This window comes from Artemia franciscana, chromosome 8 (genome assembly GCF_032884065.1).
Source record: "Artemia franciscana chromosome 8, ASM3288406v1, whole genome shotgun sequence".
Lineage (NCBI taxonomy): Eukaryota > Metazoa > Arthropoda > Branchiopoda > Anostraca > Artemiidae > Artemia > Artemia franciscana.
This window is the reverse complement of record NC_088870.1, coordinates 39,022,745-39,041,301: the sequence shown is the minus strand read 5'-3', so window position 1 is coordinate 39,041,301 and position 18,557 is coordinate 39,022,745. Positions and strand designations below refer to the sequence as shown.

The window sequence follows — 18,557 nt, the reverse complement described above, 5'->3', positions numbered from 1 at the left end:
TGGCCAATGGAGATGTATTTTCTTACAAAATAATTACCCTTTTTAATTATTGAGTCTTAAAACGTAAATAATTCTGTCAGTAATTATTTTAGTAATTCCCTCCAAATATGAGAGGAAATCCGATTTTACAGCAGAAAATTGGGTTATTTTAATAGGAGATGTCTCTTCATTTCATGGACCATGCATATACAAAGGATTTTTTTGGGGGGAGGGGGATATTTTTGTTTCCTAATTTAATAAAGAGTTCCCTGTAATAATGTGTTATTTAATTTAAAACTTATTTAGTTTCTTTTAATCTATGAATCTGTATACCTACTTTTTTTTTACAGAGCCTAAAACTATTTTAAAAACATTTCTAAAAAATCACCGAGGGCTAAAAATTCTAAAAATCTTGTTGATGAAATACATTCCTAAATCATCCTAAGCCATATCGTAAGTCAAAACGTGTGGCCAATAACGAGTGGATAAAATATTATAAAGAATGTGTTTGCCTGACGAATCACTTGCGTTTTGTTGTAAATAATTATTACACACAATTAAAAGCTAGGGTACCCTGAAATAGATTTACGCGGAAATTTATTTTCTTTGGAGGAAACGAAAAAAAGAATAAAAAATTGACGAATTATTGGAATTATGACAAATAATGGAAAATTTTTAAGCATACTCAGTATCGGGGGAGGTGGTATTGGCCCTAATACCACCTGTCTGTTTACATGGCTGGTGGGAATTGAGTTCGAAGTTTTGCATTTCGTAAACTCGTGTGTAATTTATTTTACAGGTTTCTGCGATTACCTTCTCCCTCTGGATAAATACCCACATGGATTCGCCTTCAACGCCGACGATGCTAACTTCCCCCTCACTGGATTGAGATTTGCTGGGCTTATGTCCATGATTGACCCCCCTCGTGCCGCTGTGCCAGACGCTGTTGCCAAATGCCGTTCAGCTGGAATTAAAGTTATTATGGTCACTGGAGACCATCCAATTACCGCCAAAGCTATTGCCAAATCTGTTGGTATTATTTCAGAAGGTGAATGGTATTTTATTCTCGTTTTATTATGGGCTCTTGAGTGACGAGGGCTCATGGTCTTACTGAGGCAATTTTGCCTCAATGGGGAAATGATATGCATTTCCTTAATTTATTTCTGAGTAAATCAATTTATTAAATAATTAATTTTAAAATAATATGTTAATTCAATTTAATACTTCGAGTAGTTAATTCTCGAAAATGTTAGAACTCACAAAAATTATATGATCAAACTATGTGACAAAAAAAAAAAAAAAATTATATGAACCCACCAAGACTTCTTTCAAACACCCTTGGAATATCTGAATATCTCTAGCCTTAAAACCAACTTTTAGGTGTGTTTTGAAACCCTCCCCCAAAAAGTCGGTTATTCTAACCTGATATTCCCTAGGGAAAATATCAAAATTTTTTTAAACATCAAAATAATCCATTTACATTTTCATGGATTGGTGCTTCTGCTCAAGGATACACTGCTAATAGTATTAATGGACGTCAGTCCATTTATGCTATTTTATTATTCTAATTTTTAATATTAAAGTACTTTATTTAATATTAATACCATATGTATTAACACCTATATATTATATTAATATATCAATACTTACATATTAATATTAATACTAATTAATACTATATTATTCTAATAAACGCCGTCTTATCACATCAGTTCCGTTTCCTCTCGGTTTTTATGATGACATCTATGTTGAGGCGATGGCGGCTATGTAGAGGCTTGAGAGCAGAAAATCAAAGTTTTGGAGTAGTATTGGGGATAAACAATATATTGAGATATTGTATTGGGGATAAACAATAATATCCCAGATATATTCTACAGTAATGTTCTCTGATGTTGTGCCTCTTAATATGCTGTTAAAAAATGAGACTCAACAGGGGTGGCAATTCACGAAGATGTAGCGGGAAAATATGTTTTTCAAAATCAAGGGGGGGGATCCTTATTGATTAAAAAAATGAAAATACCAGAAAGATATTTTGAAATCTAGGGGGGGGGTCATGTGTGAAGCCCCCCCCCCCCATCACCAAATTGTTGCCCTACTGAACAAACACGGCAACTGACAATAATGTTCCCTTAAGTTACAACCTTTTAAACATGTAAAAGAGTAACACGAAAAGGAAATTATGGTAATATCTTGACTAATAGAATGAATTTCATCCTCTTGAAGAATATATTACGTTTTATTGAATCATCATTGCGCAATTTGGCTTATATTCATGATGCAACTCAAAAGCTGTTTGACAAGGTTTTAGTTGATGAAGGAAAATGACGTGCTTTTCGGCTTTTGTAATTGGTACAATAATTATGATATCTTAATTAGCAAAACAGCCTCTTAAAATTTATATAGTCCTAGGAATTTTTTTTTCGATTGTTTCAGTATTGGCGATACTTATATTTTGATGTATCAAGATACCTCAGTATGCGGAAGGGAACTTCCCAAAAAAGGCTAACTTGAACTTATGGGGGGGGGGGCTTTTTTACGCATGCCAAGCTTTGTATAGATGAAAAGCTGAATTGTTAGCTAAAGCAATTTATATAATATTTTGTTCTTACGCTGCTATAAGGACAAATTTAAGTCATAATTAACCAATTTATGAAATTTTAGAAAATAGATTGAAAAACTAAAATCTGTTGATGATAAAATTCACAAGCCGATCTAATGGTTTATGCTATTTTTAGTAGCTTCTTTTTTTCTTCCTGAAGGTTCTGTCAATCTTCAAACTTAGAAAATGGATTTGAGGAAAAACATAAATACCTTATATCCCATAGGAAACAGAACCGAAGGTGCACGCACTAGAGAGGAGGGATTCATGATTATACCTCCTTTCTACTGATTTGTGGAGAACATTGTTGATTTGAGGAAAAACATAAATACCTTATATCCCATAGAACGTGGAACCGGCGGTGCATGTACTAAAGAGGAGGGACTGATGATTATACACCCCTTTTACTGATTTGTGGAGAACATAAATACCTTTTATCCCATAGAAAGCGGAACCGGAAGTGCGCGCACTAGAGAGGAGGGACTTATGAGTATACTTCCCTTCTGCTGACTTTAGGAAAAACATAGATACCATATATCCCTTAGAATGTGGAACCGGTGGTGCATGCACTAGATAGGAGGGACTGAGGGGTATATGCCCCTTATACTGATTTGTGGAGAAAATAAATACCTTACATTCCATAGAAAGCGGAACCGGCGGCGCATGCGCTAGAAAAAAACAACTCAGATGTATACCCCCTCCCTTCTCCTCAGAATGGTCGAGTCAGAATTAATCACTAAAAGAAATAGGCTTTGCTGTCTTTTATGGTGAATTTTTCTCTTCAACATAAATGGATTTTGTTCTAGTAAAATTTCTATTTTAATTGTGTTTTATAGTTTATCACCAGTTCAACTCTTTTACTCCGAAAGTTTTCTGGAAATATGGACTTTCCTTCCTCAATGTGCATCTTTAGAGTAGTAGTCCTCCTGCCCCACTGTGTATGTGAGTCGAGATGTGAGTGAATTTTAAAGATTCTTTCGTGCGCAGGTAACGAGACTGTAGAAGACATTGCTGCACGACTGAACATTCCAGTTTCTGAAGTCAATCCTCGCGATGCCAAGGCCGCTGTTGTTCATGGTGGTGAACTCCGTGACATTACTCCTGATGCACTGGACGAAATCCTTCGCCACCACCCTGAAATTGTCTTCGCTCGTACATCTCCTCAGCAGAAACTAATCATTGTTGAAGGGTGTCAAAGACAGGGTGCTATCGTGGCTGTAACTGGTGATGGTGTGAATGACTCACCTGCTTTGAAAAAGGCTGATATTGGTAAGTCCTTTTATTTTTGAAACACTTTTAGTTAACGTTTATTTACTTTTATTCAATAATATAAAGAATTTCAAATGCCTGTTTACAGGTATGGCATTCAACACATACAAGCAATGCTATGATTATTGGTTGTATGACTTTTGGACCATTGTCATCAAACGCACAAAAAGGGAAAAAAACAGTCCCCCCACACGCACAAAAAAACTTCAAGATTTAAAAAAGGGATTATGGGATATTTCTAACTATCTAAGGACAACTTTATTTCTTAATACCACACTTTCATGAACAAAAAAAATAAAATATTGTATTTCAGGTAGTAGGGAACAATTTTCTTACTAAACAGTCATAAGTCTGAAGAATTAATACACAGTAATAAAATGCAGTGGCTGTCTTAGTCTACGGGTAAAATTTTCAGCTAGTTACCAGAGGGGTCTTGAGTTCGACTCCTATTGATAGTAATTTTTGCAGCGTTTTTTCTTCTAATGGAATGATTTGTTTTCAGTAATTTGTCGATTGTGAAGTACATTTTAATAAAGTTACTACCGATTCTCAGAGTGGGTTAAAAGACACTCAGCTTTAGAGAAATACATAAAACTTAAAAAAATTAATAACAAAGTAAATAATAACGAAGCAGATGAACAAAAGTAAATAGTCAATTATTGAAGTAATGAACGAATAAATAAAAAGTAATAAGTAATAAAATTGAAAACAACTCGTTGTTATAACCTTTAGCTGGACCAAATATCAGTGCATGGATTTATAGTACTCTTTATTAATAATGATTACAAACAGAAAAAGTCTATGACTTTTTCTTATTTCGGATAGTAAGAGACGAGCCTCAGAAAGTCAGGCAGCTGAACAACTCTAGTATCTGTTGGGATTTGTTCGTGACTAGGTATCAGATATCTCTACAGCCTTGATGTAATTTATCTATGCCCTATTTATACTTAGCTGTACCCATCCTTTATATAAAAATTTCAGTTATCTGTAAAACCATGAAACAGATGAAACTAACATAATCAACATTTATAATGAAATATATCGATCCTTTATGTATAACACCTTACCTAGATAATTACCTGCTTACAAACAGGAAAATGTCTTGGGCTTTTTCTTCTTTGGAAGAGACGAACCTCAAAGAATCAGGCAGCAAACTAGTATAAAAATCAGTTCTGTACTTTAAAAATAACAGAAAATTAAGCAGTGGTGACAGTCAGATATGGCACGTCACTCCAGAGAAGTAACTTTTATAAAGATACTAGCTATCTCATTCACTATGGGCAAGAGGTCGTTCTTGATTATAATAAGTTAAATCAAATTATTTTATTTAAAATTTGAGGAATTATTCAAGTTTCAGTTAGATTTTTTCAGAATCAGGTAGCTAGTTAAGTCTAATATATGCAATAATTTTAAATTTTTCAGGTATTTTTCTGGTTCGAATTAAAAAAATTTTAACTATTGCTCAGAGACCATAAATATTTTTGCAGTTTGCAGCTAAATAAAATTATTTTATTTAAAATTTTCAGGAATTAATCTAGTTTCAGTTGACATCAGATTTTTTTTTAAACCCTAAAAGATTTACTGCATTTTACATAAATATATTGTTTTATAATGTTAAAAATACAATTTTCATTTTCGTATGCAATAAGATGTTAATAACATTAGCTACTACAGTTCTAGAGAAAAATGGAGTTTTTGTTAAAAAATGATTTACTTTAAAAACTATTGTTTTTAATTACAAAAGGCACTAGATGTAACAATTTCCTTTAAAATGAGCCATAGAGCAACTCTACGTTGTTCTAGTGTCAAGCTAGCTGCCAAAAAAGAAAAAGAAAGAAAAGAAAAAAGATGCCATATATGAAGAATATCCTGGTTCCAGCCACTTTTCTTGATTTTCAAGCCAATATTGTTGTTCAAGCCAAGGGGCTGTAAGTTTCCTAAATAGGGGTTTCTGACAAGGTGGTTCTAATTATATACTTTTTTTTTTTTTTTTTATCTGGTTCTAGTTTTAGGAGTTATGGACTAATTCATTTTTTTTTACTTTGGGGCGTGATCGCCTCTTACTAGGTAGCTAGCTACCACTGTAACCCGGGTTACTCAATAAATATTCCAGTCCAATCTGAGGATGCAGCTAACCCGTAGTCCTCTGGGGATCAAAATTATTTTAAGAGATACGGACTATATGCAGGATGTCAGTAGTACCCTATATGCTATGCGACCTATTTGGGCAGCAATAACCCGATACAGCAATTCATAAAAAAAAGTAAAAACGAAAATAAAAATAATAATTTTATAATTTTATTTATTTAAACATTTAGAAGTAAATTTTAAATCTTTTTGTATTAACTTTTGGCTGTTTCCTCTTTTTTTGAATTATTCAACGGAATTCGGTTATCCGTTACTGGCCAACCAACCCACCCATATTTATTACTGTTTATAAAAACCCTACTAATTAAAGAAAATTGTAATGCCACATTATCCATTAATTATCCAGATTTATTCTTAGTAAATTAATGGGGAAAAATATCAAAAATACTAGGTAGCATTGTGCTTCAAATAATGGCAAAATTTATGATAATAAATGGGTTTCGCAAAATTAATGTCTTCAATACCTTATTTCTTTATTTCTTCCTATATTCGTCCTTACTTTTATTTGTTTTGTCTTATTTGTTTTTATTTTTTCTTATTCATTTCTTACCTTTTTCGCATTTGCTATCTCTTTACTGTAAGGGCTATATATCTTTTTAAATAAATTTATTTGCTACTGATATCCATGATGACTTTATTTGCAAACCTATATTCTCATTTTAACACTACGACATGGGAAATTTCCTATCTTATCTTTTTCTTTAAAACGAGTTCGGAAAATTTTGGCCAAATTAAAAATATTTTGCAAAAAAAGGTCTTTTTCGTGTTTTTGAACTCACCCTCCAAGGAGCTAAAGAAGCTGAAAGTATAGATGCAACTTGCAAACAGAAGATACATATTGAGCCTTGTTTTCAGGACACTCACATCCAACACGGAGTTCGACAAGGGTTGTTCAGATTATCGTTTTGAGTACCGTGTTCAAAACGGGCGAATGTCTTCTCAGAACCCATGTTCAATCTTGCTATTCTAGCCTGTTATGAACCGCTTAGAACTTATCAGATTAAAACACTTTAGAGGTTTACTGTGTTGAACACGAAGAGCCTGAAACGAGTTTCATCGAACCCGCTCAAAACACGCTTCAAACCCGGTGCCTGAAAACACAACTTTGGAAAAATTACAGGACATAATATAATTACACATCCGGGAAGGGGGAGGAACACAATCCTTTTAAACTTTGGAGTTCTTGGAGTCACCGAACATAAGAATCAAATAAGATTTGTGCCTTCAAAAATTTAAACTTTAGTTGTGTTAAACTTTTAATATTCTTAGAAAGGCTAGCATCGCTTAAGATGGGTAATAATATATGATCAAAGCATTTTTTTATGGTTTTTATATTGAAAATGAACTCGTCAATTAAAGGTTCTTCTTCTTTTGCTGACTATAAAAGCGACAGCAGAATATAGTAAATTAATTAAAATGAGTATAATAAGCTGTGCATTTCTTGTATCGTTTTGAAATTTCTTTTTGCAACCATTTTAATTTATTTTATAAATAAATGTTGCTAAATAGGTTTATTATCATCATTACACTGAATACATATTTTATTTTCCCATAGGTGTTGCTATGGGTATTGCTGGATCTGATGTATCCAAGCAGGCAGCTGACATGATTCTCTTGGATGACAACTTCGCATCCATCGTCACTGGTGTTGAAGAAGGTCGTCTCATTTTCGATAATTTGAAAAAGTCCATTGTCTACACTCTCACTTCAAACATCCCTGAAATTTCTCCCTTCCTTTTGTTTATTTTGTTCGACATCCCACTGCCCCTTGGCACAGTCACCATTTTGTGCATTGATCTTGGAACTGACATGGTACCAGCTATCTCTCTAGCTTACGAAGAAGCAGAATCGGACATTATGAAAAGGAGACCGAGAAACCCCGTAACAGACAAACTTGTCAATGAAAGGTGATTATTATTATTATTATTATTAACATGGTTGCCACGTGTTCGAAAAATCATCAGAAAAATTGTCTTAAAATCACCTGGCTGGAAAGAAGTCGTATTGAATCTATATTTAAATAATTTCAAAAGATGATGGATTGTCTGTTTTTGGCTGAAGGGGCTAAATTCTGTTGAGATAGGTTTGAAGCTTAACGAATCTAATATTCAAATTTGTTTGTTTTTACATGAGCAAAAAATGGGCAGAGACCTTGGGTATATCTTAAGGGTTTTCTCCTACTCTTCCATGCAGGAAGATATGCTGCGAAGTTTTGTTTCGAGTTCTTCGATAGACTGACCGGCTGACTGACTGATCGTATTTATAACAGTAGGTTGTTGGAAAAGTGTGGTTCAATCCCGCTTTTGAGGGCTAATGACAGAAAGGTTGAGATGGCTAGGGCGTGTTCTACGGGAAAAGGATGACAGATTGCCAAAGATTGTCCTTTTTGGCCAACCGTCTAGGGCTAAACGGAAAACAGGTCGTCCACGGTTGGGGTGGGAGGATGTCGTAAAGAAAGATTTAAGAAAAATGGGAGCTTCCCGAAAGGTTGTAAAGAGGGAGGCTGTGAATAGATTGGGATGGAGGAGGAGTGTGCGTAGCTCAAGCGATCTGGTGCTGTCGTGAGATGTTAGTAGTAATAGTAGAGTAGTCTTCAATAGGGCTTCAAACAGTAGTCTTTGAATATTGTTCACTTTTATTAGTGAACAATATTTTATTAATGAAAATAGTTTTATTAGTCCTTTCCAAATAAAACAGTTCATCCCACGAATTCACGACTTTCACGACTTCAGTTTTTGTTTTTACATAAAGTTATGACGAGCATAACTGAATGCTCGTCAAACTTTGAACCCTGTTAAAGGTTTCCACTGACTTTAAAAAGTGAACGCATCATCCCAAAATCTCCCGATGAAAAAGGAATATAAAAACCCAACCACACTAGATTCGTAGCTTCTTTATATGATTAAATAAAAAAACAAGTTTTTTCAACTGAAAGTAAGCAGGTACATTAAAACTTAAAACGAACAGAAATTACTTCGTATATGAAAGGGGCTTTCCCTCTTAAACGCCCCGCTCTTTATGCTAAAGTTTGACCCTTTCTCACAACTCTACTTTTTAAAACAATAAACAAAATTCTAAAACCAATAAAGCAATTGTACTTTATAAAACAGTAAATAACTTTAGCGTAAAGAGCGGGGCGTTTAGGAGGGAACAGTCCCTTTCATATACGGAGTAATTTCTGTTCGTTTTAAGTTTAATGTCGCTGCTTACTTTCAGTTGAAAAAACTTGTTTTTTATTTCATTTCTGAACGTTTTTGAATTAATACATATTTCGATTTTGACTCTCCGCACATGAATAATTAAAACCAAATTTGCATATTAATTTCTTTGTGGCTAATGGCTTTCTCATAGTTTTAATTGGACGATTTTGAGAAAAATGGGTAGGGTAGGAGTAATGAATATACGTAACTTACGAAATAAGTTACGTAACGAGCTTCTATATTCATATATTTTTATTACGTATATGAGTGGGTTCGTCCCCTCATCAATACCTCGCTCTTTAGCTAAAGCTTAAATTTTATCCCAATTCTTTAAGAATGACCCCTGAATCTCAAAGGTCCTAGAATAAATAGTTGAAATTACAAAAAATACTTTAGCGGTAAGAGCGAGGTATTTAGGTGGAGATGAATCTCCTTATATGTGTAATAATTTCTGTTCGTTTTAAGTTTTAATGCTGCTCCTTACATTTAGTTGAAAAAACTTTCATATTTATTTTTTCATTGTTTTTTTTTAAAGAAGGCTAGAAAATCCGGCACCCCCTTCATGGAATTTCTCTTCCCCCATGATAAATTTTCCATGGAAAGACCATCCCACGTAACCCCCTCCCCTCGACTCCCCTCCTCCAACCAGAAAAAAATCCCCCTGAAAACGTCTGTAAACTTCCCAATAACCATTTCTATACGTAAACAATGGTCAAAGTTTGTGACTTGCAGCCCCTCCCCCGGGGACTGTGGGGGAGTAAGTCATTGCCAAAAACATAGCTATTAGATTTTTCGACTATGCTGAACAAAATGGCTATCTCAAAATTTTGATCCGGTGGCTTTGGGGAAAAAATGAGCGTGGGAGGGGGCCTAGGTGCCCTTCAATTTTTTTGGTCACTTAAAAAGGGCACTAGAACTTTTAATTTCCGTTAGAATGAGCCCTTTCGCGACATTCTAGGACCACTGGGTCGAAACGATTACCCCTAAAAAAAAAAAAAAAAATACGCACCCGTGATCGATCTTCTGGCAAAAAAAATTCAAAATTCCATATTTTTATAGATAGGCGCTTGAAACTTCTCTGGTAGGGTTCTCTGGTACGCTGAATGTGATGGTGTGATTTTCATTAAGATACTGTGACGTTTTAAGGGTATTTCCCCCTATTTTTCAAAATAGGCAAATTTTTCCAGGCTCATAACTTTTGATGGATAAGACTAAATTTGATGAAACTTATATATTAAAATCAGCATAAAAATACGATTCTTTGATGTATCTATTAGTATCAAAATCCCGTTTTTTAGAGTTTGGTTACTATTGAGCCGGGTGGCTCCTTATTACAGTTCGTTACCACGAACCGTTTGATATATCAAAATCATTTTTACTTAGCCAAGGGCGTATGACGAAAATCTTTTCTTTTGAGGGGAAGGGGTTATTCATATTCAACACCTTGGACTAAGCACACAAATTGCAATTAAAGAATAGGAACAGGAAAAAGTGCTTCTAGACAGAACTAGTAATATGGCAGGGGTTTACAGGGGCAAGGATTCTTTTCTCACTAAAATAGGATATTGTGTTTAATTTTTGGACTTTACCCCTCTCACTTCTAATTCCAAGAGGGAAATTGAAAAAAATCTGTGTAATATGTATGGGGTGCGCCCTTTTCCCCTTCAATTCATTTTCTACGACTTCAACATCCGCATAGAAGACATGGCTTTCTATATATTATCACGAAATAAACTTAGCTTTCGCTCCCTCCTTCGTACTTTAAGAGAGCTAATTTGACCAACTATCATTGAATCATGAACCAGCTAGAAGATGTTTTTTCCTTAGTTCTACTGACCTCGAATTTAGATTGATTTTAGGGTTTTGGTTGATTTATTAGGCTAGGAATATCTAATTAGTATTGCTAATTAGTATTATATTTTTACTAATTAGAAATATTATACTAATTAGAAAAATATCCTCGGAGCAACGATGCAGATTTTGGATATGGTTAATAAGTGCGTTTTTCTCTATTAAATAGTATAAAATGAATTTTTGTTGTAATTTATTCAATATCCCTTTTGTTGTTGTTTTATCTTCATTATACTACGAGTCTACTAATACAGACTGGTAATTAAATAAAATTTGAATAGTTGAACCGAAGAAAGCTCACTTTACAAGTTACAAACGCTACTTTACAGTTACTTAAGTTTACAAGAAAAAACAACTTAAACAACGCATCAATAATTTATTTATGTTCATTTTTGTTACGTTTTTACGAGCCGGACAAACATTTCGTTACGAGCCGGTACAAAAAATATATAATGATTGAAATGCAATTTATAAAATATAAAAATTTATTTAAAAAATACAATAAAAAATATACCATGATAATTTCTAACTTAAATTAATTAAAATTTCAACATAAAATTGATTTGGTTTTAATACGCCTAGAATAGTCAGTTCTATCAAAAATTCTTCTTCTATCAGAAGCTGTTCAGTCAACATCTTTGAACTGGACCACCCTAGTTCTGTTCATTTCAAATTGGTTTTTATCAAAATCTTATTTCGTATATCAAATATCTTTGGACCAAACATCCTAATTTATATGCGTATTTTAAACTGGTTTTACCAAAATCCTTCTTGTGTTCAGTCAAAACCTTCTCAATAAGCTGTCAAGTTTTATTTTTGGTCGGTGTGAATTTTTCTCTGTTCAGTATTATTTGATCCTACGAAATTCCATTTTATTAATTTAAATTAGTACTTAAATAATTTTAATTAATAATATACTTGATCAGTTTAATATAATAGGTTAGTTTAATTTTAGTTTCATTAATCTGATTTTCTTAATTTAAATTTCAGATTGATCTCTTTGGCATATGGGCAAATTGGTATGATACAGGCCTCTGCCGGATTTTTTGTATATTTCGTCATTATGGCAGAATGTGGCTTTTTACCATGGGATTTATTTGGCCTTAGGAAACATTGGGACTCGAGAGCCGTCAACGACCTTACAGACTCCTATGGGCAGGAATGGGTATGTTTTCTTTTTCTGTTTCCTTCTCTTCTATTTTTCTCTTTATTTGCTCCCTCTCCCTTCTTCCAACTTTTTGAATTTTCCTTAATTTTAACGTTCCTTAATTTTTGACAAACTTACGTTGTTAGAAAAAAAAACGCTAACACTAATTACAACAGTCCCTAATTTAGATTAAATTAGGGACTTTAATTAGGAACAACTTAAAAAAAAGCTCAATTTGTTCCACTAGTATCATTATAGTCGCAGCATGTTCCCTGGGAGCTATTTTTTCGTTTAGGGGCAAGATTCTTTGTTTATGTCAATCAAATCTGTTGATTTTTGTCTGTTGGTCTTTCCCTCTTTTCCCCTTCTTTCTTCTCTCTCTTTCTCTCTTATTCTCTTTTGTTCTGTCTTTCTTGTTCTCTTTATCCCCCTCTCCTGCCATCCCGATGTCTCTATTTGTTTTCGCTCTTTCTTTTTTTTTTCGCTCACACATTTCCTGACACTATATTTCTTTGTCACCGTTGCGTTTTCACTCTTGCAAAATATCTAGGTTTGAGTTGTTTACATATTCGAGCTGTCAGACAATAGTCGCATTTTGCTTTTTTCTTCCAGACTTATGATGCCCGTAAACAACTTGAATACTCTTGCCACACAGCCTATTTCGTATCAATTGTTATTGTCCAATGGGCTGATTTGATTATTTCCAAAACCAGAAGAAACTCAGTATTCCAACAAGGAATGAGGAACAACATTCTCAACTTTGCTCTGGTTTTCGAAACCTGCTTGGCCGCGTTCTTATCATACACTCCTGGTATGGACAAAGGTCTTAGGATGTACCCATTAAAGTAAGCAAACAATCTACTCTATATTCTAAGGGTTTTTGGCCAAGGGTATCTATTAGGGGTGCCATGAGGGTGGGGGTGATATAAACATTGCTATACTGTTCAATCTGTGCGTTCTGGTGGTGGGTTTGCTCTCGTTTATGGGAGGAAAAGCTTAATTCTGCCCCATCTATATCAGATAAATCTACACTTTCGAAGTAGACACTTTTTTCAATTACAGCCCTTTGTAACAGAACTTCGTTTTATTTCCATTATAGAGACATTTTTATAGACATGAATATGGGCTTCAGCAAAAATTAATATGAGTAGGTCTGATAAAAATAATATGTAGGTCTGGTAGTCTGATAAGTAGGTCTGAGTGGGTCTGATCTGTTATTTAACAATAACTTTGCTCTCGTTTTCGAAACCTGCTTGGCCGCGTTCTTATCATACACTCCTGGTATGGACGAAGGTCTTAGGATGTACCCATTAAAGTAAGCAAACAATCTACTCTATATTCTAAGGGTTTTTGGCCAAGGGTATCCATTAGGGGTGCCATGAGGGGGGGTGGGGTGATATTAATATTGCTATATTGTTCAATCTGTGCGTTATGGTGGTGGTACTTTTGGTATACCAGTAGCTAATATAATGAATGATGTTCAATGATAGTAATTGAGATCTAGTAATGATAGTAATTGTATGATAGTAATATATATGAAAGTCATATAATGATAGTAATATATAATATAATAGTGATGATAGTAATATAATGATAGTAATAATGATAGTAATGATAGTAAATGAGATCTAGTAATTGAGATGGTGTTCAATGATAGTAATTCGAGATCTGGGCTCAGGTGTGGATTTTATTACTATACTGTCAACTGTCTAAGATACGGTACTATTGTTAAACAATTCGTGATAACGACTGTAAATAAGGAGTGACTCGGCCCAATAGTGACCGAAACCGCAAACAAGGAATTTGATAACAATTATTACGTAAAAAATTGACCTTTCATGCCGATTTTAAATATATAAAATTCTTTTGAGTTCACTGTTACCCATAAGAAGCTTTGAGCCTGAGAATATTTGACTGATTTTCAAAAAAGGAGGGTAGCACCCGAAAATGTCTTAATGAAAATCACACCATCAGATTCAGCGTCTCGGAAAACGCAGAGGTTTTAAGCTCCTTCTCCAAATTATGGGATTTTGTATTTTTTGCCAGAAGAAAGATCACGGATACGTGTTTATTTATTTTAATTTTTTTGTTTCACGGTGAGAATTTTTCTTGGGAGGAAGTATCCGGAGGAATTTGTACCGCGGGGAGGGGTGGCAGGGGGACTTCCGTACAAAATTTGGAAAACGGTCAGAAATTAAATAAAAACTAGTTTTTCAACTGAAAAGTTAGGAGCAACATTAAAACTTATTAAAACAAATTATGTAATAGCAATTATATTTAATAGCAAAATAGCGTTTATATAGCATCAGCTCGAACATTTTGTTTCTTCTTCTAATTCTGTTGATAAAGGCCTCTGGATGTGATGCCGAAATTTTCGGATTTGAATTATCATATAGTGAAAATGGGACTTTTGTTATTTTTCCAGTGTCTTATTGAAATATCATACCCGTTTTCCAAATTTTCATTTAGTTTTGACTGTAAATGGCAATGCACTGTTCTCTAAGAAATTATTTACGAGTACAATTTTTTTTTTTAATTCAGCTTTCAAAACTTTCCTTTATTTGGGTCGATTTCAAAACGTCCAACCACTCACAAATAAAGCAATACAATCGTAATAAGCAAAGCTACACAATTGAATTAGCTTTGACTATCTCTTTTAAAGCATGTTTTTTTATGGGAATCACTCTGGTGTAGTTTAATATAGTTTTGCGTCGTATGTTTTATTTGTATATTTAGCTGTTTTATGAAGGAGATTCATTCCTCACTTCTCCAATCACGGTTGAAGCGTCAGACACAACCGAACGAACCGAACCGAACGTTCGTAAAGAACGAACGAACGTCTAGTCTATAATGACCGCAAATTCAAAACATGTTTAAAGAAAAAAAAAGCTATCAAGCGAGGAAGAATTGCCATTTCAAACTGATTCAGAAATGGCAACTGTCATATCTGTTGATCTTTATGGTAAGAGTTGATTGCGAATACAGATTTATGAAAAAAATGGCTGAAATCGCTGGAAAATTACAGCCTCCCGGCCCCCTACCTTGAACATCAAGGAAAATACGTTTTTACATGGGAAGCTCTGATGTGTCTGCTTTCCTTTCTTTTCTTTTTAAAAAATTATCCTCGCTTAACAAAAATTGCCTCTATTTTTAAGCTTTGGTCTGGGCAAGTCTCTTATTGATAAGAGACTCAAGCAACCAACCTGTATCGAAGGGTGTACATTTCAAACATAGATAATATTTTTTATCTTTGTTGAGACATTTGCCATAAACGAATATATGTTATTTGCTGTCGCGACATCTTAATTTAACTTCTGGTGTTCCAACCAACATTTGACCGAGAAGGTCTTTTTGTTCATTTCAATGAGAGTTGGATGGAAAAACTTGGTTGTAGATGACACTAAAATCTTTACTGCAACTAATACATCATACCCGACTAATAATTTTTCTTCTTCTAGGATCAACTGGTGGTTCCCAGCTTTGCCATTTTCCTTTTTGATATTTGTCTATGATGAAGCCCGAAAATTCATCTTGCGTCGCAACCCTGGTGGCTGGGTAGAGCAAGAAACATACTACTAGCTAGCGCGGTGGGGTCTGCTAGCGGATATTGTATATCTGGCAGACTGTGTAGTTGCCTACGGCATTACGCCGCGTAGTTTTTGCAAAATTGTCTCATGTCTTTATTTTTTTAGGGTTCCGTATCGACTGCCAAAATATAGTAAATGTCCAAAGTGTATCGATTCATTTAAACGTTTGAAAAACAGATTTTGGCGATATGGTAAGATTAAAACAGCGCGCAAAAAGATACATCTTGGTCGCTGCATGGATTTAATGCTAGGACGAAAAGCGGGGTGGGATATACATATTTATTTTTCTTTATTGAACCATGTATCCCTTTTTAGATTTTAATTTTTAAACGGCAGAGGGTAATATAGCCCCCTCCCCCTGTTCCCCTCTTCAGCATTTTTTTTTCTAAAGTTTGAGTCAAAAACTTGCCATTAAATAATTTCTACGGTGGCTCATGTTTGTTGTGAAGTGAGAAAATTTTCCGTTTTTATGAATAAAGCTGTTTTAAGTTTCATGTTTCTTTTTTCTTCCTTAAGAAACTAAGCAAGGCCGTCCAAAATCAAAATGAAAATACAAACTGATTTATGTTTTTACACAGCTACGGGCGCTTCTTCTCCATCCCAATCTATTCAAAGCTTCCCTATTTACGCCCTCCCAAGTAGTTCCGGTTTCCTTTTATCCTTTCTTACGACCCTTACCATTCCATTCGGGAATGAATTGCTACATTCGTTATTTATTTGGGTCAAATTGAAAGCATATTGCTCCTTAGACTTTAATAAGGGACACAACAGGGAGATAACAATGAGTCATTATGTCCAATACTTACATGTCAAAGTCACCCCGACGATTCATATCACTTACTGTCCTGCTGCACTTTCCTGATCTCTATAAAAGAAGATGTATAGATATATATGATATAGATGTATAGATGTGTATGTATAGATGTGATGTATAGATGTATAGATATATGCTGTTTACCCGCAGATAGCGCAAAGGTTTACTTCTGCAATGGGGGCTCGCTGGAATTTAGAGAAATATTATATTTGAGAGTCTTTCATTAGTACGAAGTATATTTTTTACATACCTCCATTAAAGAACTTTCACTGTGTTCATAACAAGAGACAGGTGAGATTTATTTTGGATGGATGTCTTTAATCTTTTTTTTTCGTGCCCAAATAAAAAGCCAATAGGGACGAATGTTTAGAAACGCTGAAATTCCTCCCTTTTGCTCTTTTTTGAAACGAATTAGGCCAATCCATAAAAATCGAAGTGTGTCCTGTGGTGGCGCAGTGGATTTGACCTTAGCTTGGTAATACGGGACCCAGAGATCGAATCACGCTGCAGGAATGCACTGCAGGGCCGACGCAAGGACCTTAGTAGTCAAGAAGCGTCGTTAATTCTTAAATAAAAATCGAAGTGTGTATCTGAATGTAGGAATAACATTTTATAAAAGAGAAAAAAAAAATCTATTAATAAAAAACAAAAAAATTAGCCCAATAAAAATCGAAAATAGCAAGGAACTGCTTCCTTCATTGATACCTTTATACAAAAACAGATTAATGAAAGCAAACTTGATTATAAAGCATCAAGGAAAATAGCCAAATATAGTAGCCATAGTTCATAAAATTTGCTAAATAGTCGTTGATATACAGGTTGTTGCTGTCACGCGCCAAGGTAGTACATAAAATGTTTACACTTCTGAAATAGTTGCCAAAGCCGTTTTCTTAGCTGCTCTCAAAGGGGGGATCAGCAGAGCAATTTAGATGAGAAGATCATTGTGTCGCTGACATACTGATGTATTTAAGTTTCAAAGTAATTCACTTAATCCCTATCTTGGAACTCTAACCCTCTGTTTATGAGCCAACAATTGGCACCCTTATTGGAGGGAGGGTTTAAGGTAGGTATTACCTAGGGGAAGTTAAATGTGTAGAATAATATTTATGAGTATCTCCGATATAGAAACCCGGGTACTCTCCCTGCTGAAGGGTAGCAAATCTCAAGGGTCACTTGCTCCTTAGTATGAACCGACTGTAATCTCACAGTGTCGGTTTCCTCTTCGTTTGGGAAACTATACTCCTAAACGTATATATATATATATATATATATATATATATATATATATATATATATATATATATATATATATATATATATATATATATATATATATATATATATATATATATATATATATATATATATATAGACTAATATAGCCAAAACTGACTATATTAGTATACATAGACTAATATCGCTTAAACGGTGCAAAAGCCATGAGAGATGAATTCATTATACAAAAAGGATAAGGATTTGTGCAGGCCTTTGAGAATTTTTTGTACCTACTTAAAAACATGGCTCATATGGTGGTACAATTTATTGAAACATGACAGTTTTTTCTAGGTCTTAGAAAGTAAATAAAATTCTTCAATGTACCAAATGGAGAAACACCCCATAGAGCATAGTTTCTCAACTCGGCGCTCCTCAGCCTATTGACAAGGGGCTGTATTCAGCCAGGGAGACTAAACGCTTATATACCAAATAATCTTTTATTTATTAATATATTTTAATACAAATGCAAAAATAAAAACTAAGAAAAATGATCAAGTTTATAAACAAAAAATAATGAAAAAACTCGACTGTATTGACAAATGTATAAAAACAATTCTTCAAAATAAAGTAAAGAGCGACATTAAAACTAACGGAATCTTTTTTATATAGGATGGGATCTGCTTTCCTTACCATCCTTGCTCTTTACGTTCAAGCTTTACTAGCGCTTTAATGAAAGCATTTTTGAGTA

The 18,557-nt window shown here is 34.1% G+C and overlaps 1 protein-coding gene across 9 annotated transcripts in view; it reads left to right on the top strand.

Moving 5' to 3' along the window:
* Positions 1 to 16,272, top strand: part of LOC136030402 (sodium/potassium-transporting ATPase subunit alpha-B) — a 115,477-nt gene extending 99,205 nt beyond the window's left edge. For all 9 annotated transcript variants that reach the window (XM_065709355.1, XM_065709348.1, XM_065709350.1 and 6 more), the window contains 6 exons: positions 779 to 1,027; positions 3,566 to 3,847; positions 7,551 to 7,902; positions 12,037 to 12,211; positions 12,806 to 13,038; positions 15,652 to 16,272. In XM_065709355.1, coding sequence (XP_065565427.1) covers positions 779 to 1,027; positions 3,566 to 3,847; positions 7,551 to 7,902; positions 12,037 to 12,211; positions 12,806 to 13,038; positions 15,652 to 15,772 — 1,412 coding nt within the window. In that variant the 3' untranslated portion in view covers positions 15,773 to 16,272. The remainder of the gene's footprint in view (positions 1 to 778; positions 1,028 to 3,565; positions 3,848 to 7,550; positions 7,903 to 12,036; positions 12,212 to 12,805; positions 13,039 to 15,651) is intronic.
* Positions 16,273 to 18,557: the final 2,285 nt, after the last annotated feature.